The sequence below is a fragment of the Emys orbicularis genome, chromosome 12 (assembly GCF_028017835.1).
Source record: "Emys orbicularis isolate rEmyOrb1 chromosome 12, rEmyOrb1.hap1, whole genome shotgun sequence".
In the NCBI taxonomy this organism is placed as follows: domain Eukaryota; kingdom Metazoa; phylum Chordata; order Testudines; family Emydidae; genus Emys; species Emys orbicularis.
Window position 1 is genome coordinate 16,716,990 of NC_088694.1, and position 24,322 is coordinate 16,741,311.

A 24,322-nucleotide genomic window follows, 5' to 3' on the forward strand; every position below is an offset into this window, starting at 1 on the left:
AATTTCATTGTGTGACCCCTGGTTCTTGTGTTATGTGAAGGGGTAAATAACACTTCCTTATTCACTTTCTCGCCACCATTCATAGTTTTATAGACCTCTATCATATCCCCCCTTAGTCGTCTCTTTTCTAAGTGAAAAGTCCCAGTCTTATTAAGCGCTTCTCATATGGAAGCTGTTCCATACCCCTAATCGTTTTGTTGCCCTTCTGTGTACTTTTTCCAATTCTAATATAGCTTTTTTGAGATGGGGCAACCAGAACTGCACACAATATTCAAGGTGTGGCCGTACCATGGATTTATATAGTGGCATTATATTTTCTGTCTTATTATCTATCCCTTTCCTAATGGTTCCTAACATCCTGTTAGCTGTTTTAATTGCCATTGCACAGTGAGCCTATGTTTTCAGACAACTAACTGAATGTTGCCCAGTGGCATGTGTGGTTGCAGTCCAGTCTCTAGTGTTATCCACACCACAAATACCACAACAGATAAATCTATCCATCAGAAAGACATTGATTTGTATTTGATGTATACCATAACCAACCTCTTGCCTGTGTGGGCAGAAAGTCATAACCAGCCACTCAAGGCCATGTTTTCAGCACCCCCACTTTTGTGTGAGCAACTGATTGGCCTAACAAAAGTGATTCTGGGGGTGTTTTGCGTGTGTAAATGGCTATCAGTGTGCAGAGGCCAGGCACATAGGTGGAAATGAGGGTTTTGCACATGCAAAGAAGTGGTGATGCATATTTGGAGGCTGCCTTAGGCTTGGCTGAAAACCTAGCCCTTCAGTTTTAGTTTCTACTGGTCATCTTTTGTGAGCATATATAGCCCATTGCAATCTGCATGAGTTTAACACATGTGAAAAATGGAGGTCAGACCCTAAGGAATCCCACTGGCAGATGAGAAAGATGCTTGATATAAAACCACTTCGCTAAAATAGGGCAAAACTCCCATTGACTTGAATGGGGCCAGGTTTCACCCATAGAGAGGAACATGGCAATTGAATCAGCGAGTGGCCTTTTTGTCATGTGAAATATCTAAGTCAGATGCTTTTAAAAAGTATGAACTTGCAGCTAGTCAGTGTAATTTGTAATTAATTATACCAAGCTCTGAGTGAGATGACCAGCAGCTATGCAGTCCAGTCTGATCCTACCATCAGCCCATTGCGCAGCCAGTTAGCCGAGCGCCACACTCTTTATGAACTGTGTCACTCCCTTTATTCACGGCACCCATGCAATGTACATGCAGTTCCAGCCGCTGACTTTTGTTTGTCCACAGCCTGAGGAAGGCCTCATGCCAAAAATGTGTCTTTCCAACAGCCATGCTCCCGCAGGAAGAGGGAAAACTGAACATTCCTTAATTAACAAAAATTCACCTCCCCTTACATTTGTATTCTGTTTTGCAGATGGGAAATGCCTCTGATTCCTCAGCGTTCACGTCCACCTTATCAGAGAGAGAAGACCTGATTTTTGGCACACTCTATTTGCTCTTTGGTAAGGAAAGACTTCTTCTTACGCAGGTGATCTCACACCCATCTCCATGGCAAAAACTACTGACATGTCTGTCACAGGGAGATTCAGGCACCTTACATTCACTTCCACTAATAGTTTATTACTTCCAGAAAAGTGTTCCATGTCCTTTGGGTTCATCTGAGCTCACCCCTCCCACACTCTCCTCCATCACAGACAAGTATGGCACGAACACAGGACTTTCTGGGTTCTACTCCTGACACCAATTTCCTCTGGGTCCTTGGGCAAGCCACATCAGTGCTCCGTGCCTCAGTTTCTCCACATGCAAAATGGGGCTAGTAGTACATATCTCCCTCACAAAGGGTTGTGAGGATTTATTCATGTTTTAAAATGCTTTGAAGTTGAAGAGTGATATATAAGGCCCTGATACAACTCCTACCGCAGCCAGCCATTGGGAGAAGAATCAGGCCTCAGTTACTTAGCATTATTATTAGCTTCAAGCATGCAAAATGCATTAACCTCAAGGAGTGTGTACACCTCTGAACTGCCCTTCACTATCAGCAGGGGGCACTGGTGACATCTGAAAGCCAATAAGCAAAGCTGAGGTGTAAAGACATGCTTTGACAAGGCCTAATCCTGGCTAAAGTGAGCAATGCCATAGATTCCCATGGGGCTGCTCCTGCTCACATGAGTAAGACAAGCAGTGTTTTGTCTGTAAAAATAACAATGAGGAAAGTAAGGAGAAAAACTGGTCAGAAAAATTCCAATAAAACAATTTTTTGGCAGAATTTGTCAATTCCGCAAAATCAAAATGTTCTGTGGAGATGGTTCGATTTGGCCAAAGTGCCAGTGGAGTTCCTGTAAGAAACATGCCTGGTTTCCTGCCAGCTTGTCCTTCTGGCTGTTGGGCAGCTACTTGGTGCCCAGCTGGTGAGCCTGAATTTCCAGGGTGTGTGGCTCTGGGGTAGGCTGCCCCTGCAGACTGCCTTGGGGATGGGAACCCCAGGGATTGCAGGGTTTGTGACTGCAGGGCAGCTCACCAGGCAGGGCCGGCTCCAGGCAGGTGCTTGGGGCGGCGGCTCCGGAGAGGGGCGGCATGTCCAGGTATTCGGTGGCAATTCGGCGGACGGTCCCTCACTCCGCCTGGGAGCGAAGGACCTCCCGCCGAATTGCCGCTGCAGATCGCGATCGCGGCTTTTTGTTTGTTTGTTTGTTTTTGTTTTTTGTTTTGTTTTGGCTGCTTGGGGCGGCCAAAACCCTGGAGCCGGCCCTGTCACCAGGCAAACCACCCTGAGGCTGGGGCTCCATTCACTTTTGAAGAGAATGTTGGAATTTTTGATTTAGTTCCTCACTGAAACAAAACCAAATGTCGAAATACCGAAATCCTCTGGGAAAGGAATGAGCTCTCTTCGCCCAGCTCTAGGAATGAGGGTGAGCTGTGAGTGAAGCCCTGTGACACACACTGTGGTGTGAGGAGAGGTGAATAAATCCTGAAAGAAAATGAAGGATAATCTGCAAACATCCATAGAGCCAGATCCTGGTCTCTGTTACACTGGTGTAAAAGTGGAATAACTCCATTGTAGCCAGTAGAGTTACCAGTTTAACTGAAAACAGGATTTGACACACTGTCCCACACAGCTGCCTTCTCAATGACTTGTTCATTTCAGGTTTCAATAGATAGCAAGGTAAATTAATCAGCGTCTCTTCTGTCTACGGCTAGGAGATGCTTAATGAGGCGCTGAACAAAGGATCTCTGCTGTGAGGGAGAGAAGGAATTAATGGCTTGGATGCCTCTGGAAAAAATAAATAGTTTGTAACATAAAGTGATCACCCAGGGCGTCCGATCAGGCATGGGCGCCAGACCTAGACACAGATCATCCAGGCCCTACATCTCAAAGACCACTTCCTAGGTCAGAATTCTGTCCCCTGACCAACGAGCCGGCCTTGTGCCATTCCTCTGCATCCCCCCACAGCTTAGGCCCAGGCTGGTCAAGTCCTTGTATTTTCATTCTTGTGAGCTGTGTGTGTAGGTGGCAATTTATTCTAAAGGCGAAAGATTCCCAACAGCAGCCTTGCCAGCTCTCGAGATTTAATCATGAGTCTTGTGACATCTGGTGTTTCTCACAGAGCCCAGGCACATGCAGTCATGTGATTACATGTAAATCTCCCCTTTCAACAAAGTTTCTGGCTCTTGTGGTGGAGGAAAAACTTGAAAATGTGCCCCAAGTGCCCCCTGAAGGCTCAAGAGCTATAAGGTAAAAGAAAAACAATCCAGCTTGTTTGGGTTGTTTAAACCTCCTGGTTTTTAAGGGCCCAAGTCGACTTTTGAATGCTTGAGGTTAGCAACATTGCAATAGCTGATTCCCAGTCAAAGCCAGGGAGGGGAGGGAAGGGAAGGACCAGTCTGCCCACACTCCTGCCTGGGATGCTGCATTTCACACCCTAATTTTCCTCCATCCCACCCAAAGGTGGTGATCTTCCACTTTTACTATCAGAGAAAACTCACTTCAAAAACCAGGAACTGATCGCAAAGCAAGGTCGCAGGAAATCTTATCTGAACTTACGCTGAAGAAATGGATCCCATGTCATTTTAAACAGCCTGAGCTCATACACTCACTCTGTGTCCCATGTGTTGACCTCTGTAAGATGAGAGGTGTGCAAGCAATGCACAGAAATGCACACACAAGAGTGCACATACAACACACAGACACATGCAACCACACCAGGAGTACACAGAAACACAAACACACAACTACACAAATGACCATACACACACACAGGTAGACGTGTGCATACCAGAGCTCTCAACACACACACACGCATATGGAAACAGACACAGGAACAAACACACATGTGCACACAGGCGTGCACCCGCTCACATAATGAAATGGCATACATGGAAAAAACCAGCCTGCTTCATGCCATTCTGAGTAAGACTGAGAAAGTCAGCAGCTCTTGCATGCAGCTAAGAAAGATCCTAGAAGATAATAAAGCTAGTAGAATACAGCTAATGAAGAGGCGAGGGAAGGAGTCAAAATAGCTTTGTGGAGGAGTCCTCTAGCAGTGCTGGAAACAAGGATATGCATTTGCAAACTAGTTCCCCTTAAGTGACCCATAAAAAGCATTCAAAAACTATATATCTGGGAGCAAGTCTCCCCTGCAGGAGTCCTACTTATTGAGGATAACATGTTTATATTAGCCATTATACAGCTTTGGCATGTAATTGTAACTATAATATTTCATTTACAAGCTAATCCACTGGGAATTAATTCGAGTCCCACATAACCTGCCCCTTGAGTAGCTAGGTTCCCCTTTGTGCATACACAGGAAAATTCTTTTAATGTTACTTAACAGAGGAAGAAAACCCTGGTATGAACATTTATTTACCACTGTTGTTTTAAATACATTCCAAGGAAACAAATGGCTTTTTCCTGTTGGTTAGGCTGGATTTACCCTAATCTTCATAATGTCCTTTTGTTTATGTTGTAAACACAATATTGTACAGCACAGACTCACACTAGAGATATTGCCAGGAAGAAATTAAAAGCGGAACATGCTCAGCTTCTTGGCATCACCACCATAACAACACTGTCACAAAGCTCACACTATTTATCCGGCTGGAAAGGGTTGGAGGCTCCCTGTCTTCAGTCAGAGGAATTCAGCTCTGCCTTGGACTCTGCTCCCAGAGTCCGTTTCACTGACATTCTGCCGGCAGCCCCATCCCCAAAGCATCTAACAATTACATTCCCATTTAAAGTTGCTCTAAAAGTGCTCAGGCAGCCTCATGCCCTTAGGTTTCTAATGGTTGTTATTCACTGTGCCAGCTGAAGACACTCTTTTTGCCAAGTACAGCAAGTCCTGGAAGCAGATCATATACCAGGGGGTGACCAGCCTTGAAAAGCCTGAAGACACTTCCGCCTTTTGTATAGCGTGAAAATGAGGCATCCAGGAGAGCTTGGAGAGTTGCCTGGCTCTTGCCCTATATCTGGTTACCTGGAGCTCCTTAATGCAAACTGAAAGGGCAGTTACCAAGTTCTTAGAATGGCCATGACTATGCAGAGGAGATGAGGTAATGTTAGTGTGGAAGGAGCATGCCCAGTGTGAACTATATCATTCCAAGAGCTAGAACAGACAGATTGGACAGAGTGCTTGAGCAGTCCATATAAAACCCTTCTTCTTGTCTCCAGCCAGCCTGCCTGCCAAATGCTCGCTAACCATTGCACAAGGTGCTGATGCAGCAGAGGTACAAAGCCAAGTGCTTTATTGATCACGTCTGTCCCGGCTGAGTATTCCCCATGTACTCACTACACTCCAAATTCCTGCACCAGCACACAGTGGACGCTGGGTAAAAGCTGAGAAGCAGTTTTCTCCTTGCATGTTTCAAAGTCCTGGTTAGCAATTAACAAGGGATGTGACCCAGAGTGTTATAGGGCCCCACAGATCCTAAAGTGGGAAATCTGCATGTGTGAGATCTGTGTCTGTTCTTCCCTTTACACATTCATACATGCAGTGAGCGGCATCTCTGCACGTACACGGCTGCCAAATAAACACAACCCATCAGTGTTTGAGGATAGTAGGTGACCAGCAAGACAGACCTGCACACATGCCCTCCCTGTCCCTATGTCATGCACTGCACTGCTGCTATCGAGCTTGGGTATCCTATACTGGGTCTGTCTCTCTCTGCCTTTTCTCAGGCATAGTTTCTCTCTTTGGAAATTCCCTGCTCTTGCTGGTGGCCTATCGGAAGAGATCCATGTTGAAGCCTGCTGAATTCTTCATTGTGAACCTGGCTATCAGTGACCTGGGCATGACGGTGACCCTCTTCCCTTTGGCCACGCCATCCTTCTTTGCACACAGGTAGCTCATTTGCATGGCATTGCATTTAACGGGCATTTCTGCGGGTGTCAGTTTGCCAATCCTGCCTTGACCTGGAGAAGGAATGAAGACTAGGGGCCAAAGTCTGAGCTCAATCACAGCGATGTAAATTTGAAATAATCCCATTGAAGGCAAGGGACTTACACCAGTGTAAGTGGGAGCAGAGTTTGGCCCCAGATCTGTCCTAATAGGAATTCATATCCTGCACTGGGAACAGGGATCATTCCCAAGGGACTGAGCCAAATATAATCAGATACGAGCCACCTCAGCAGGAAGAGCCATCCCCCCGCCTCCCCTCGGCAACTCCCCCCCAAGACATAGGCTAGTGCTGCTGGCCCTTCTGTGGCCACCACATACGCACCTCTCAGAGGCAGTGGCTCCAATTAGTCCCCTGCACTGGCTTACGCTGCTCCCTTGTTCACCCTCCTCTGGTTTGCCCCACAGCTCAGCAAGAGATACGAGCCCAGCCATCAATCTGACCAGTGCCTGGTGTTGCAGGTTGGAGTCTATTTGAATCCATGTGGCATTGTGGGGATGTATCCACATGGGGCAGTAGGGAGAGTCACAAACGTGGTCCAAAGAAACCACATGTGGCTCATGAGCTGTAGGTCCCCTACTCTAGTGCCTTGCAACCCTGCAGGACCTGACGACAAGTGTCGGGTTTGGTTTGGGTATGAAAACAACCTGACCCTCCCAGCCTCGGGTTGGGTCATCTCTGCTCACCTTCTGCTGGCCGGGGGGTAGGCCGTGGCAGCTGCGTGCCCCACTCCTGCTGGCTGGCACCACCTCGCTGCTCTCTGTGTGTGTTGCAGTGTGAGCATGCCGACACACAGCACAGCGTGGCACCAGCAGAACACGCAGCCGCCAGCCCAACCCCACAGGGAAGCAGCCAGAGACAGATAGTGGCCATGGGACGTAGAGCACAGGAAGCCCCCACCAGGCCCAGGGACTCAAGGACTAGGGGGCAGTGCCGACACAGGTTCAGGGCAAAGTGTTGGATTTGGGTGGAATAATTTTCAGAACTGACCTGACACGCTCCAGTTGGGTTGGGGTCGGCTGTGCTCAGGTCAGGTTTGGGTCCAGGTTGGGCCCAATTAAAATTAGGCCCAAGCAGACCTCTACTCTGGCTCCACCCAATGGCAGGGGGCTGGCGGGACTTGTACAGTATGTACCAGCAGGTGCTGCAGCATATTTAAACTGAGCTTTGCTAGGACAAAACCTTTCAGCCACGTGCAGCGTCCTTCTGAAACCGACTTATCACCTTTCTGTTTTGAGGAAGGTAGCGTGGACTAGTGGTTAGGACACAGGACTGGGAGTCAAGAGACCAGAGATTATTCCCAGCTCTGCCGCTGACCTGCTGTGCAACCTGGGGCAAGTCACTTTGTCTCTCCGTGCCTCAGTTTCCCCATCTGTAAAATGGGGCTAATGATATTAACCATCCTCTGTAAAGATCTTTGAGGTCTGTGGATGAAAAGTGCTAAACATTATTACTACTTCCTTGAAACTGACACTCCAACAGTAATGTGCAAAGAGTGAAACTGTTTCAGTTAAATATATAGAAGGCTTTTTTTTAAAAGCAGTACATGCAGCTTGTGTGTACAACTGCATGTGGGACTAGCTAATCATGGTAATTTGCATTCACAATGACTCAGTTTGTGCTCACAGTCATGATAACGGTGTGTACCGTAGGGGCACAACCACATGCACAACTCCTTAGACAATCAGGCCCTAGGCATTTATTTCCCCATTCCATTGCATCCACCAGAACAGCCTCCTAGAGCCCAGCTCTTCCGCTTAGGTAGTTTTGCTTTCTGTGTCAAACCATGAGCTGGAGTGGTGCCAAACTTCTGTAATCAAGTGTCTGATTTGAAATGCCGGGTGGGAAATACCCATGTGACTTCATGAACTGCACAAAGCAACTCAGACAAGTTCCCTCTCAACAGAATCACAAGCCTTGCGAGCTCAGCACGTGGTGTAAACGTGAAGGTTTTGATTTTACCTGATGCTTTTTCCCTTCCAGATGGCTGTTTAACCATGCGATGTGCACATTCTATGCATTCTCCGGCATGTTCTTTGGCCTCTGCAGTCTTACCAGCCTGACAGTGCTAAGTACGGTTTGCTGCCTGAAGGTCTGTTATCCAGCATGTGGTAGGTGCTGGGATGTGTAACCCACGTTACTCTCTCCACTTCTGCCATCTGGCTATTACTTCCAGTAACCTCACTCCATCGTCCCCATTCTTTCACAACTTAGGTTAGTCACAAATCTCTTGGCAACAGCCCCCTGAAAAGCTCTCCATTAGGGAACATTTTCATAAACATTTTAAATTACTCTAATTAACACAAACAATAATACCATAGCTACTTGTTTTCCTCTTTTAATTTGCAAGTGTAAATTCATCACCATCCCATTTACTGTTTGGTGCCATACAATCAACGCAGCAGGTCTTTAGAAGTGTGGGTGGGAGCAAGTTAAATTTATTATTTCACAACCCCTAATTAAATAGGGCGATGTGTTAGAGCTCCAGTATCCTTTCCATGTACTAATTGTACACACAACGGGGCGTCACTTTGAGTGATCGCTGCTCCCAGAGATCATTGGGATCTATGGATCAGCAGTTCCTTTCCAAAAGCTATTTCCTAGGGGTGCCAGTGTGGTTGTTGCCCCTTTGCCCTACTGCTCTGTGTGTCTTTTGGTTTTAAGGATTTCATGGATTGTTTCGGGCCAGGCAATTTCACACCAGTCTGAGTGCTGGGCTGCAGATAAAGACAGTTATGCTGCATGTGTGAGCTCCTACCTTAGTGTTAAATGCATTTTGCTTGACTGACTCTGTCCTTGCATAGTGGAAATGCTGCACATCTGATTTAGGAAGTTCCCTGGATTATGGCTCTCAGTCTAAGGGTTATTCAGATCTAATCACCATCTTTTAGTTGAATGTTAGCCATATGGCTGGTTTTGTGCAAGACAGAAATACAAAGAAAATCGTAGCCCGGCCCCCCAGTTGTTCACAATCAAGGCAGGGTTTATCCAAACTGATCCTAATGACTAGGGCCCTACCAAATTCACAGCCATGAAAAATGCATCGTGGACCATGAAATCTGATCTCCCCCTGTGAAATCTGGTCTTTTATGTGCTTTTACCCTATACTATACAGATTTCACGGGGAGACCAGTGTTTCTCAAATTGGGGGTCCTGACCCAAAAGGGAGTTGCAGGGGGGGTTGCAAGGTTATTTTTTGGGGGGGTCACGGTATTACCACCCTTACTTCCACACTGCCTTCAGAGCTGGGTGGCCGGAGAGCAGAGGCTGTTGGCCGGGCACCCAGCTCTGAAGGCAGCGCCCCGCCAGCAGCAGCGCAGAAGTAAGGGTGGCGATACCATACCACGCCACTCTTACTTCTGCGCTGCTGCTTCAGAGCTGGATGGCCAGAGAGTGACGGCCCAGCAGCCGCTGCTCTCCAGCCACCCAGCTCTGAAGGCAGCACCACGGCCAGCAGCATCACAGAAGTAAGGGTAGCAGTACCGCAACCCCCCCTACAATAACCTTGTGACCCCCCACACCACTTCTTTTTGGGTCAGGACCCCTACAATTACAACACCGTGAAATTTCAGATTTAAATATCTGAATTCATGAAATTTAGGATTTAAAAAATCCTACATCCGTGAAATTGACCAAAATGGACCGTGAATTTGGTAGGGCCCTATTTCTGACAGATTACACTGCAGAGATAGCAAAACAAAAATGTATTCTAGGTCCAGATTTTTAGGACTGTATATGCATAAGTTTGCATGCATTTGCACACCTAATCTGTGCACACAATTATTGTGATTGGACATGTAAATGCTTATTGCCATTTTGGAGGATGATTAGCAGCTGTGGACCCAAATTAGGTACACAGACAGCATGCACAGATGAGCACTTGTAATTCTGAATGTCTGGGCCTTCATCTCCCCTCCCCACCCCTCCTCGATAGAGTGAATTCATAGACCTCTTGTCTCATGTATTCTGATGTGAAACATGGCGGATAGCTTTCTTGGGGCTTTCCTACTTTGGAGAGTGCCTCCACTTAAAAGAGAGGGAGGTGGCAACAGAACATTCTCCATGAGGGGCCCTCAGTCTGAAACGGCTCAGGTCACTGGACCTTCAGGGCACAATACAGGGCATATGCATTTATCGAGAGCCCAGTTCCAGTGCCTTACTCACATGGAGTAGTACCTGACTCCAAGTGGTCTCTCAGAAATCAGTGGAAGCACTTGCAGTGTCAGATACTAGCCCATGTGAGTAAGGGTGGCAGAAGCAGGCCCCAAAACACGTTAGGAGATAGGGGTTTATTAGGGGCTGAGATTGGTGAGGGAGTGAGAAGTTTGGGGGAAGACTGAGTTGGAGGGCTGCTGGGATCGTTAGTTGTTCATTTGCAGTTGATTGTTAGAAAGGCTATTTTCCACTGAGGAAAAGGCTCATGCTACAGGAACCAGCACTGCTCTTACATACAGCCAGGGCAAGAGCCCTGGGGCACCAATAAAAAGACAGCCGAATGCTGCAAAAAGGACTTGAATCTTTTCTGGCAAAGTGGTGTGCTTTAGCTAATGCCAAGGAAGCAGCTTTCATAGCAGGGCCAGAAAACACTAGCGAGTCAGAGCTGTTTTCATAATCTCATGCGTGGAAAGCCTGGGAGAATTCCCACCCCCAAATTAGGGCTGGATGGCAGATGTAGTCATTGCGGGTAACATCCACCCTCCACACTACTTAAACCCCACAGTGGGGTCATGTATGGGGGCCTCAGGAAGACCAGCTGTCTATGGGAGTCTTTGAATCCTCTGTGTGCTATGGAGAGGGACTCCCTGCCTGCTCCAGACAGGCCAGTGCAGTGGGCAATAGAGGAAGGCTGGAGGATGAGCCGCTGGATCCACAACTGCACAAACGCAGGGGCCAGGAACATCCCACCCCCAACAGGAGGGTCTGAGGTGGGCTCTGGAACAGCCACGGCGAGTTAGTGGCTGCACGGAGGCTGCAGGTTGGGCTGAATTCCATTCAGCCTTTGGGAAGGGAAGGGTGAGTAGGACAATAACCTGCCTAGGCTTCATCCCAGTGGGAACATCACTCCCGGAGGGTTGTATTTTAAGTACATTGCATCATGAAGCATAATCTGAGTGGTGCAAACTAGAGCCTAAATCTTTATACATAGGCACACCGTAGTGAGCGTATGCCAGACTCATGCATGAGAAATGAGGTGTGGCATGAAAATCTGGCTCTAAACTGTTGCTATTTATCTAACCATGATATTGCAAGAAAACGCAGTATTTCCCTATGGCTGTACCAGGAGGACATGGAGGGCAGGCTTGACTGTGACATGTTCAGTGCTGACCTTTTATTTTGATCCACTATTGGCAAGACATATATAACACTGGGAAATAATTAACATTGTGGGGCCAAATTCACAATGGGGCAACTCCCTTTTGCAGCAAAATTTTCACCTGCATTATTTTTGCCTGGACTTTAGTTGTAGATGCTAATCTGAGTGCTTGCAACACACCAAATGTGGGTATGAATCAGGTAGTTAAAGAGACATGTACTTAGATTTGCACCTGCAGTTCATTGTCTGGGTACAAACATTGGGGTACAAATTGCACCCACAAAAGAAGAGCTGAGGTCCAGACACCTATCTGTAAATGTACCCTATATGTTTTTATATTGTCCTGCAGGAATTACTTGCATTTTCTCATTTAGACAGCTGAACCTGCCAACCAACATATATCTTCACAGATTTTGGATTACAGACAAATATAAATATAATAGAAACCAACAATATTAACTTGATTTGCAGACAAATTCTCCAAGATATATTCTCCAATAAAATCCCTCTGTAGCAACCCAGGATGGATACTGTGTGGGAAGGACCTGAATAGCTGGATTTCAGTCACTCATTGCATTGGCATCCATCTTGTGGCTGAGTTTGGTAGATTGCAACAGAGAGTCCTGTGGCACCTTTAAGACTAACAGATGTATTGGAGCTAAGCTTTCGTGGGTGAATGCCCACTTCGTCATGCATGCATCCGACGAAGTGGGCATTCACCCACGAAAGCTTATGCTCCAATACATCTGTTAGTCTTAAAGGTGCCACAGGACTCTCTGTTGCTTTTTACAGATCCAGACTAACACGGCTACCCCTCTGATATTTGGTAGATTGGTGATTTATACACACTCTAACTAACACACAGCAGCGTATTTCTGAAATGGTGTGCCTGGGAAGGGAAGCCCAGGCCAGCCTACAAAGCAGCATCTCAAAGGAGGCCACGATGCTGGGTAATTAGGGCCTGATCTTGCACCACTGAATTCCATGGGAGTTCTGCCATTGACTCCAATAAGCAGGATAGAGCCCTTTGAGGAGCTGTATCATGCTTAGCAGAACATGCCATGTACCTTGTAGGAATCCAGACACAGCTAAGTGACTAAATTGGTGTCCCTCTTGGTAACGAATAAGTACCCAAAGAACAAACTGTGGTAATGAGCTTCTGCAGCTCCTGAGCCTTAAACCACCAGTGGCAGCTGCCTGTGCCCCGCTTGGGAGCATATACCTCCAGCCAGGTTGGAAATGTGCCTTCTGTTCTAGCAGGCATGTCTGGCATTTCCCCTCTCAATCTTTTTCTTTTCTACACTCTCCCAGCCCAGCCACACAGTGGGAGGAAGCAGCACCAGAAGGAGAGAAGCAAATTTTAAATTCTGCAGGAAAACAAACAAAACACAAAACCTCCTATAGAACTTTGCTTGGCAAATGCCACTAGTGGCCACATTCTCTGACTGGAGCGGCACAAGGCACCTGCAAATTCACACTTTTGCATACCCCAGTGGTGTGATCGCACATACACAAATACTGACAGGAGGAGTTACCCCATTTCCATGTGCAAAATGCCCATTCGTGTGCAGGAAGGTACGTTTCACATTTCTGAAGTCTGCGATCTCTTTGGAGAACCTAGACCTTAGTGGTAGGGAAAGGGACTCCCAGTAGCTAGAGCAGGGACGCCTGGGTTCTAGTCCCATTTCTGCCAATGACTCCCTGTGTTACATTAGCAGAAGTAATTTGATTGTTTGTGCTTCTGCCAGCTGTATAATGGAGATAATAAATAGTGACCTACCATTTGGGGATTTGCAATAATTAATTGCTTGTATGTAAAGTACTTTGAAAGAAATGAAGGACACGAGAGAAATGCCACTGTTACTTAGCATATTACTAGATGAAAGTCAGAACCAAACTTTCAGCTGATTTCTCATTAATGCTTCTGTCAAACTTGTGTGCCTCCATTCTGCACAATGCAAACCCCTGCTTTGCCACAGCTGAACTCAACTGCCAAGCTGCAGGGACACATTGATTTGCTTGCAAACTTTTGCAGATGCATGACCGGCAGCCACAAAGCAGATTGTCCCTAGAGGCTAACGGTCCAATTCATAGAGATAGCATTGGAAGGAAGTCACCTCAGTTAAGCAGCCAACAGAAAGCTTATGGGATCACTTTGTATAACTGCAGAAATTATCACAAAAGGTGGGGAAAAAAGAAAGATTAAATTTGGCCGTTAAAAGACAGCCAGGTACCAGCATCTTTTCCCTCTGCAATTTCTGTTTCTGCTCTCTAGATGATTACTGCACTTGGTTGTGTGGCTTCTCAAGCTTATCTTCCTGTAATGCACTTGTGCATTTTCCACTAGGAAATGACTAATCTCAGCATATTTTTAATTGCTTAGTTTCAAAGAAAAGTTATTCCGACATATGTCTGAAGATTTAGCTCTTTAAATTAAGCCCTTAGAAGATCAGAGAGTTTAGGATTTAAGGGAGGGGGGAGGGAACTCAGAGAAAAACCCAACTCATGTTTCATCAACTGGCTTTTCTGAAGGAAACTCTGATAACGCTGTTGATTTAAAACTTAAAATAAAAGCTCTGATCTTTCTCCATTTCCAGATGCAAATCCCCCCAGGCGCCTCCCCCAAACCCTTATTTTCATCAAGGTTTAGGAAATCTGCATCTTACTTAGCATTTCACCTCCAGAATTTTAGGGACTCATAGAAACTGGAGCTGAAAAAGGTCCATCAAAGCCATCTTCCCTGGAACCAGTACAGGACAGAACTTGCAGGACTGCCCCTCAGCATATTCTTCAGCACTTTGGCCCTGATTACTAGCCTTTATACTGTAGGTCGCTTGTCATACATAAATGTATATAATGGGCACTATACAGATGATTAAGTAATCACAGTTCCTGCTCTAAAGAATGTACACACTCAATATGCAGTGAACTTTCAAAGTGTAGCATAGAGTACACTTTAACTGCAGAGCTACTATGCTTGAAGGGTTTGTGTTGTGTGTACACAGGTCATTTCAATGAACTCAGCCCCAAAATTAGTGCATAGTAAACCCCACCTCCTTCCCCTGTGTAGACAAGCCCTAGAAGGCAAGGAGTGGGGGAAAGGGAATATTACGAAGTAGAAGTGCCTGGTCCAGTTTTAACTATCCAAATGCTGATGCTCTCCATATCTTGCATGTGAGACTATTGCCAGTGAAGTAGATCTCACTCTTGGGTATTTCTCCGGTTATTCAGGTGAAACAGGCTTTACCTCAATTTCCCCTGGTTATGTGAATCATCTTACCATGAATTCCATGGGCCCCCACATGGAAGAGGAAGGCCAGGATTTCTAGCTATTACAGTCAGTCAGGGTTTTACCGCTAATTGGAGAAAGTCATTCAACCTCCTTCTGGGCTTCGTTTTCCCTGGCTGTCTGATGGGGATGAGAGTACGTGTACACTGCAGTGCTTCATTTGTGCCAGGGCTGAGCCTTGGCACCTCTGGGGCTTGGCAGTTCAGAACCCCGGCACCTCTGGGACTTGGTGCATCAGTTATGAAAGTAAAAAAAATTGCTTGAGCCCCAGCACCTCTTTCATTACAAATTAAGCCCTGGTGTACTGCCCGGCCCAGCGGCTTGGTGAGGCTTCATTAGTTAGTGTTTGTTAAGTTCTCCAAGGTCCTCAGCTCTAGGCAGATTGTTGTTATCCATTCCAGTGTTTCTCTGCTAAGCCAAGGCTGATTGCTTCAGCTCAGGAGTGCCATGTTGTGCACAGTGTTCACGGAGACATCCTCCTGGCTGGACACAGGTCAAAGTGATGAATGGCAGGCGGCTCAGGCTGCCTGCCCAGAGTTTGCTACATGGGCAGAGCTCCCTGTAACAATCAGCATCTCATCTCACTGAAAGTAACTACAGTGAAGTGGAAAAGGTTCATTTCCCAGCAACCAACTGTTTGACAGCTTTTTGTTCTATCCTACTTGGAGTTACACCAGGGATGACTTTAACCCACTGGATATAGGACAATGTGCCTGCAAACCGTGAGGACTTCAAGCTACATTTCCAGAAAGCCACCTGATTTGTACCAGAAATTGACAGGACTGCTCTAGGATAGCTCTTGTCCTACCTTATAAGATGTTCAGAGAGAAGGGCGATAGACAAATCCTCCTCCCCCCTCAGACCAAGGATCTGTGGAGTCCCATAAAGCTCAGTCCTCCTTCTCCAACTCTTAAGACCTATGGGGAACTATGAAACACCATGGTCTCAAATGCCAACACCACAGAGGACGTCATCTATATATCATTGCAAATAGCCTCATCTCCCTCTGCCTGGCTGAAGAAGAAACCAAGCACGACACAGGTGATGCTGGGAGAAGACAGAAACACTTTGGAGACCTACCAATTATCATCACCTTGCCCTGCATCAAAGGTCTCTGCTGAAGATGGTGGCATCAGCCCTCCTGGACTCCTCACTGCTGATGAGCATATGTCACACTGTGACCACACACATTGTTCTTTTTTATTTGTGACTAGCCAGAAAACTGCACCTCAGCTTAGCCAAGAAGCTTGGCCGTAGAGATCAAGGCCCTCCAACCCTCCAGGCTGGGCTCCTGCCGCTCACTGGATCTAGATATGAACACTCCAACATCAGGAAAGCTTCAGTAACTCCAGAAGACAGCAGTCTTCTCCTCAGCAACACCAGTCACCAGGAGCACTTCATTCTCCCCAACTCCTGATGCTCTGCTTACTACCCAGGGTCCCTGTGAAACACTGCATCAAATTCAAGGTTTCAGAGCTAAACTTCAAGGCCTTACAGGGGATTGTCCTGAGATGTCACAGGGAGAGGCGCCCTCTGAAGTAACACCTCCCTCACAGCTGCTTTTCTCAGGAACAAAGAAGCTGCCAACCTCCAGTGGAGCTTGTGGGAGCAGGGCTTTCTCGGCAACAGGGCCCAGGCTCTGGCACACCTTCCTGGGGAAGACCAGAGCGACCGTGGATCTCATACTCAGAACCCAGAGAGACAGACTGGTGCATTTGTGCATGCAGTGACCATGACTGTGCACATGTTCATGGTAACTTTGTGCCGGTTGAGGTGTGTAATTACACATGCATCTTACTGAAAATGCAGGCCTCAGCAACACTAATTCCAAAGCACCATATTTTTGGTGTCTGTCTTTAACAACTTACTCTGATAGCTAGGACACCAGTCACCGGAGACTCAGACCCAAATTAAAGTCAAATATTAAGTACTGTCCTGCATACGGTAATGTATGAAAATACCCAATCCAGCCTGTTCCAGGTATATAGACACACACACGCAAAATCAGCCTTCAGTGCACATGTGTATTGGATTCCCATTCTGATCATTGCCCATGGCAGATACGAGGAAACGCTGCCTTTTGGGTTACAGTCAGCATTGCTAGAGTATTACTTGGGAAGGTGGGGGCCATAATCTGCTGCTGATGCATCCATACAGTGACTACAATCAAAACAAATGGCAGTGACTGGCACATACCAAGAGGAGGCTATACCCCTTGGGACTGGAGCTGTCCATCAGCACTGACATTAAGGGACACATGTTCAAATGGCTTCTGAAAGTATTTGCAGGTGCAGCCGTGCATGTGTGTAAATACGCAACGTTTCATGCGCAGAGGTGCAGACTATTTACTGTGCATCAAATTCCAGAAGCCCTTTGAAAACGCAGTCCTGAGCCCATGTAATGTAAAATGTAAAGCTTTGTTGAAAACCTTGGAGGAGCTACCCACACTTTTTCACACAATTCCTCTGAAAGTAAAAACTGAGAACAATAGTTATTCAAGTAACGCTACTGACTGAAGCTGAGAAGCGTAGTGGGGTGGGGAGGGGGAGGGGAGAGGGGATCTCTGCTAAGGGTGGTTGGGTTTGTAAAAAAATCTCATCAATCCAAAAGAGCATTTGCTACCTGCAGCAAAAGCAGCATGCATCAGGGGACAAGCCCAGAGCTGGGGAGCAGGAAACATGTTCTGTTCTTAGCTCTGCCTCTTGTCTGTGACCTTGGGCAAGTCACTTAGCCGGTCTGTGGTGCCTCAGTTTCACTATCTTTAAAATGGGGGATGATAATGCTAACCTGCCTTTCTAAAACCAGAACTAGAGGGTGGCGGTCATATGTGTGTCCTATTTCATCTCAATGCCCTACATTTGGGGTTGGCTCAGATAAACGGCTCCAGATTATGGCCCTTTTCTGAAAGCCATCCCCTCAGAACTGAGGGAGCTCAGCCCTTTTCTTTGGAAACCTGCCAACTGCTGTCATTTCTCTCTTTGCAGGCAATAAGTTCTCTCCCACACACGCTGGTGTCCTGTTACTGTGTGTCTGGGCATACGCCCTTGTCTTTGCCATAGCTCCTCTAGCCAACTGGGGCAGTTACGGACCAGAGCCCTATGGAACAGCCTGCTGCCTTAAGTGGAAAGCTTCAACCAGGGAGGCAATGATCTATATCGTGGCCCTCTTCATCTTCTGTTACCTCTTCCCTTGCCTTCTGATCCTCATCTCCTACTCGCTCATCCTTTGGACTGTGAAAGTGTCCCGAAGAGCCGTGAAGCAGCACATGTCACTGCAGAGCAAAGCCAACAGCGTGCACAGCTTGATTGTCAAGGTAGGGCAATGGGGCTTGTGTGCAGCAATGAAAGCAAAGGGGCTTTGCTGGGAGATCTCTCACCACACATGGGGAAAGTGTTACTAAGGGGATACAGCATGGACTGGAATGTAGGACCTCTGGGCTCTGCTCCCAGCTCAGCCAGAGATTTCCTCTGTGACCTCAGGCAGGCCAACACCCCTCTCTGTGCCTCAGTTTACCTGTCTGTAAAATGGGGATAATGATACTCATCCAGCTTCGTGGAGCTCCTTGAGATCCTTGCATGCAAAGTGCTAAGTATTATCAATTATTTAAAACAAAAAATAACTGGAAAAAATAATCTGATTTGAGCCTGCTGAACTATTGGGAAAGTTCAAGCTCTGAGCCAGTTTGCAGCAGAATTCTGCAGCTTGAGCATAGCTTCTAAGACAAGGTAAAACATCAGACACTGCCTGTATCTCTTCTCCATTCTCTGATCATCACTTACCAGGGTAGGGCCTGATACATGGCTTGTGGGGGCTGGATGATCTTGCAGGGGAATGGACTCAATGATCTCTCACTCCTATGGTCTTCTAGTGCAGCTGGAACTCCTGCCCAGCTCATTGGTTGAAGAGGACAGTATGGCATTACACAGGATTTGCTTTACTGCATCAGGTCACTAGTACTTTAAGTCCAGCATTCTGCCTCTGGCAGTGGCCAATACCTCATGCTTTAGAGCAGTGGTTCTCAACCTGCTTGTGGCCCAATCAGCACACAGCTGCAATCCAGGTGACATTCTCAGGGCCATACAGGTAGTATACATATTGTGTGGATGCGGCCCACGTGACACAGAGAGAGCTGTGTATGCGGCTCACAATGGTAAATAGGTTGAGCACCACTGCTTGAGAGCAAAGTGCCCTCCTCTTCTCCATGCTGCTGGTCAATTGATCGCATGGGCCTTTCCTTCCTAACACCAGTAGGGATCAGCTGATGCCAGAAGTTTGAGGGTTCATTACCCTTTCCTGAGCAATTAATTGCTCTGTCAGCTGAGACGCCCTGAACACTGCCCAGGATTTGAGGGCCAGATTCTCAAACAAGCTAGGCATGCAAATATATGCCTAATATGCATGCACATGGCTAATTAGTTACATTAGGTCCACAGTTAGCCCATTTGATTGCACAGCTGCAGTAAATGCACACACATTTTAGGCTTGTAGTTGCTGAGTCACTGGAAGATCGGCCCAAGTATATCTAGACAAACTCAGCAGAAGACTAAGAATTCTGAAGACACTTGCTCCTCCCTAGAAATAGGCCCAAACCAAAAGCCAGATGCTAGGCCCTCAAATTTTGGGTGAAATTTGGATCTGAACCCTGGCTCCAAATTTTGAAGCTCTATCCTATTTCTATTCCTCTCCAAAAGGAAAAATACGTATACTACTATCCAAATACCACCTAAGCACTCTGGCAGTCAAGACACACAATGGAGGGGTGGGAAAGCGTGGCTAATAAATAATTGAGAACATGAAAATAGGAAGGGAAAAGATGGCTGTTACCATTTCCCTGTATAGTGACACATGAAAGAAACACACAGGATCATGAAAGAAGAAAAAAATCTTATCAGATCAGCAACAAATAATCTTGTCTGCAACTATTCCATCCCTCCCCCACATTCCCCAGGCACAAAACATTAAAACAAAGGCAAGTGCAGGCTGAAAATATGACCACCCCCACCCCCGTATCTCAAAATCTGAGCGTTTCCTGACTATCTAGTGACAGCAGCATAACTGACTGTTCCCAGAGCTGCCTTGATTTGTTGGCAAACACATTCTCCTTTTATTATGGAGGAGTTTGGAGCCAGGGTGGCAAAGCCACCTTCACCAGTGACAGATGGAGGCAGCTTCCTGGAGGCAATATCCAAACATGCTAGGGTCTTGCTCACTCAATCAAACACTGGTTTGTTTGGAATTCTGAGTCAAGCATTTGAATGAGTCCACACGAGTCCATATTTATTTGCACCTAAAATAATGAGACTCCTTGAAGGCTTCTGAAAAGTAGAAGTATTTACCAAGCCAGATTAATTCTCCAGGTGTTTATATTTGTGCTGCTAGTAATACATCCCTTCTCCTCCTCCTTATTTAAAGCCATCTGATGGATTTGTTTTCATATTAAATTACTTTGGAAATAATAAAAAAAATGCTGCCTTCATGACTCATTGTTCCCCAGTCTACCGCTAATACTATAATTTACCAGGGGGTGCGGGAGAAGTCTGTCAAAAGAATTGATGCCTTTTTTAAAGGAAGAAAATTTGATTTTCTAACATAGACTCAAATGTGCGTGCGGTATAGGAGGAAGGATGGACTTGTGGTGAAACCACTGGACCAGCACTCAGCTCCCAGCCCTGCCACTAACTTCTTTTGTTTGTGCCTTTGTTCCTCATCTGTAAAATGGGAGGAAAAATGCCCCTCCCCCCATTTGTTTGCTGTCTCTCTCTAGATTATACATTCTTTGGGACAGAGACTGTCTCTCACTGTGCACAACAGGGCCCTGTTCCAGTTAGGGCTTTTTGGTGTGACTGTAATACAATAATTCTTCTCTGTCCCAAAGAGCTTATTATGTTCAGCCTACTTGTGCTTTTTGCCTTCACAGCTCATCATGATAAGGAAAGCCTCAGGATTCTTAACCTTTCCCCAACAAACGTCCTATGTGATATAGAACAGAATGATATGGTTGAAGCAACTAACGTATCTGAGCTGTAACATGCTGACTTGCTTTGCCTATGTTACATTGCCGGCTGGCAATTTAACCATTTACATACTGAACCTTCCTGCACGTCCAAGCATCACACAGCTTTTCAGATCATAGCTATTTAAATACACAGAGGAATAGGGCTCTCAAACTGTGTTCAAAATACCACCCCAACGGACATCCATCCCAACATACAGATAGGGTTAAGACCTCACAGCAGGAGAAGGCAGAAAGGGGATATCACACACACCACCTGGTTTCTTTTCAGCACCACAGTCTCTCTCAGGAGCTATCTATTTCCTGCAGTGAGGCCTCCTGACCCCACAAACATATCTAGTGTGGATGGTCTGTTGGTGACTGGGAGGGAATATTGAAAAACAGAGACCCACCTAACTATTGTGCCAGGGGTCTGTGACATCATTTCTCCCCTCAGATACATTGCTGCAGATGGGATGGCAGCCAAAATGCTCACTGCAAAGCTAGGAGCTGTCTTTATTATTATTCTTTGTACACATGTGTATGCTACAGAGGGGCTGCTGAGGAAAAGTTTGATCTGGAACGTTTGAGCCAGAGGGCTGGCTCTGGCCCTTAGGGACCATGGCTGAATTGGAGTTAGGTTCAAAGTGTAACCTCCCATCCTCTCAAAGCTTAGGGTTGCTTGGCCTTGGGATTTTGGCATAGGCCTGTGTGCACTTCATGAGTGTTGGGGGAACACTATGCTTCATACCATAGTCATTTCCTTTTCTCTTCCAGCTAAGCGTTGCTGTGTGCATTGGATTTCTGGCTGCTTGGACCCCGTATGCAATTGTTGCCATGTGGGCAGCCTTTGGAGATGCCAGCCAGGTTCCAGTTCTGGCTTTTGCACTCTCTGCCGTTTTTGCCAAGTCCTCAACGACCTACAACCCTCTGGTCTATCTGCTCTTCAAACCCAACTTCCAGAAATTCCTCTCCAAAGACCTGTCCCTGCTGCAGGCCATCTGTGCCGTCATCTGCTGCAGCCACCAAAGTGTCATCACACTCCAGTCTTTCCAGACCAGAGAGGGCAGAACCTCTGCCAGGCTCTCCACAGCCTTCCCTGAGTCCCCTGGGGCTTGCAGGAACTGCAACGACACTTTTGAATGTTTCAGTAACTATCCCAGGTGCTATAAGCTCACCCAGCAACCCGACCCTACAACCAGGCCCAATCTCCTGGCAGACAGGCCTGCTTGCCAGCCGGCTCTGAAAAGGACCGTGCAGGTCATGGTGCTTGTTACCAGGAAGAAGTCGGGAATGGGGACTACAAGCGTGGCAGGAAACGTTCTGCCTTCAGACCTTGTGAAAGATCTTATCTGAGCATCCAGAGAGGCCAGGAGCTCCTGAGCAGGGCTAGGCCTCCCCATCCTAGACAACAGGGAATATTTTAGCTTCATATATTAAAAAAAAAAAAAATCTGTGTATATGCCTGATGGGTCCTAACCTGCAAAAACGCCCTTTATGTGATACAGAAAACTGTACACCAGCCTTCCATTTTTGCTGTTGCAATTTTGGACCTACAATTTGCCCCTGTAAAAAGGGACACTGGTGTCTGAAAATCTGACTGTGTATTACAGTTATGGATGTTTCCACTGAAATACGCTCCTCAGGGCCCTTTATCTTTGTTTTTCCATATTCTGGTGCTTTGATGGCCACGCATGAACTTTATTCTCTTGAGAAGCATTGTCTAGCATGCAAGGCTGGGAGCTAGGAAGTTCTGATCCCAGGTCTGATACAGATTCCTGTAGCCTTTTGCAACCAAGTCACTTAATCATGTCAGTTTTCCCACTCATCTACCCCACAGGAGAGCTGTGAAGATTAAGTAGTTAATGTTTGCAAAGTGCTTTGACTCCAAAGAGCCTTATATAAGCACTAAGTATTGTATTAAATCTCAAGAGACATCACTCTGTGTTATGCCATATTACCCAAACCACCACCATTAAGGCTACATCTACACTACAGGGGGGGGTCGATTTAAGATACGCAAATTCAGCTACGCGAATAGCGTAGCTGAATTCGACGTATCAGATCCGACTTACCCTGTTGTGAGGACGGCGGCAAAATCGACTGCCGCGGCTCCCAGTCGATGGCGCTTACTCCCACCTCCGCTGGTGGAGTAAGCGCGTCGATTCGGGGATCGATTGTCGCGTCCTGACGAGACGCGATAAGTCGATCCCCAAGAGATCGATTTCTACCCGCCGATTCAGGCGGGTAGTGTAGACCAGGCCTAATATAAAATAAAGCCCTGTCCTACAAATAAGGATTTGGGTCTAAGATGATCCTGTTCAACTAGTACAGATTCCATGTGCTGCTCCCCACAGTGTGAACAGCAAGACTGAAACTGCAGGACATCCGTTTAGGTAGATTTGCAGTGATGCAAGACTGGGCTTTATTGTCCATTTAGCTTTTAGGTGTAATTTAAACAACATGTAGGCAAAACATTCCTAGGGGAGGGGACTGGGGTATTGGAGAGCAGAGCAGTTATCAAATAGCATGATCCAAAGTCCATTGAAGTTGATGAAAAAATTCCTGATTACGTGCTGAACCCTGTCACAGGGCAATTTACGAGGCAGAAAAAGATGGAAGCGAGAAGCCCGTGCACCAATACACAACCTGGTCAGCTCGCATTGCTTCCTGTTCTCAGAACTCCACCTTCTAATGGCAAAACTGACAAAGTGGGCACAAATACTATATATATGCACAACTCTTCCTGCATAAGCACTGCAAGGAATGCAATTTACTAGAACATTTGGGTAAATAAGGGAATCCCAAAACAAGAATATCCTTCTGTGACAGAAAAAAGGCTGCTATATCCTGGATATATACAAAAGGATCCAACTCCAGAAATGCCATGTCCAAGAGACCCAGACTGGAGAAAGAGTGGCTACATGGAAGACAAAGAGAGATGTCCAGTCTCTTTACTATAGAGTTGGCTATTGGAATTACATATCCAGAACCATAAAACAAACTGGGGAAATGAAATGAATACAACACCCTCAGCACATGGAACGCTAGCTACCATGTTGTAGAATATGCAAAACATTTCTAAGATCCTGTAGAAACTCTGTCGGTTACCAGGACCACTAATCAAATGAGGAGTGAGAGAAAACAATACACACTGGAAATGGAGCAGAAGCCAGGTAACTCATACACGTTCTGCATTTTGAAATAAGTTACTGGCTAAGAAAAATTTCCGCCTTAAAAGACAGCAGTGGGGGTGGGGAGAATGACAATATGTTCAGACTAGGAAATACAAAAATATAATAAAAGAAGAACGGAGATGTAGAAGAGTAAGCTCATCACTGGTGCGC

The 24,322-nt window shown here is 46.5% G+C and overlaps 1 protein-coding gene across 1 annotated transcript; it reads left to right on the top strand.

The window, feature by feature from the left end:
- The first annotated feature begins 1,404 nt into the window (after window positions 1–1,404).
- Window positions 1,405–22,331, top strand: LOC135887224 (opsin-5-like). The gene is made up of 5 exons (XM_065414996.1): window positions 1,405–1,492; window positions 6,163–6,325; window positions 8,364–8,491; window positions 17,968–18,296; window positions 21,753–22,331. Exons 1-5 carry the CDS (start codon window positions 1,405–1,407, stop codon window positions 22,329–22,331), a joined length of 1,287 nt encoding a protein of 428 aa, XP_065271068.1.
- The last annotated feature ends 1,991 nt before the right edge of the window (window positions 22,332–24,322 follow it).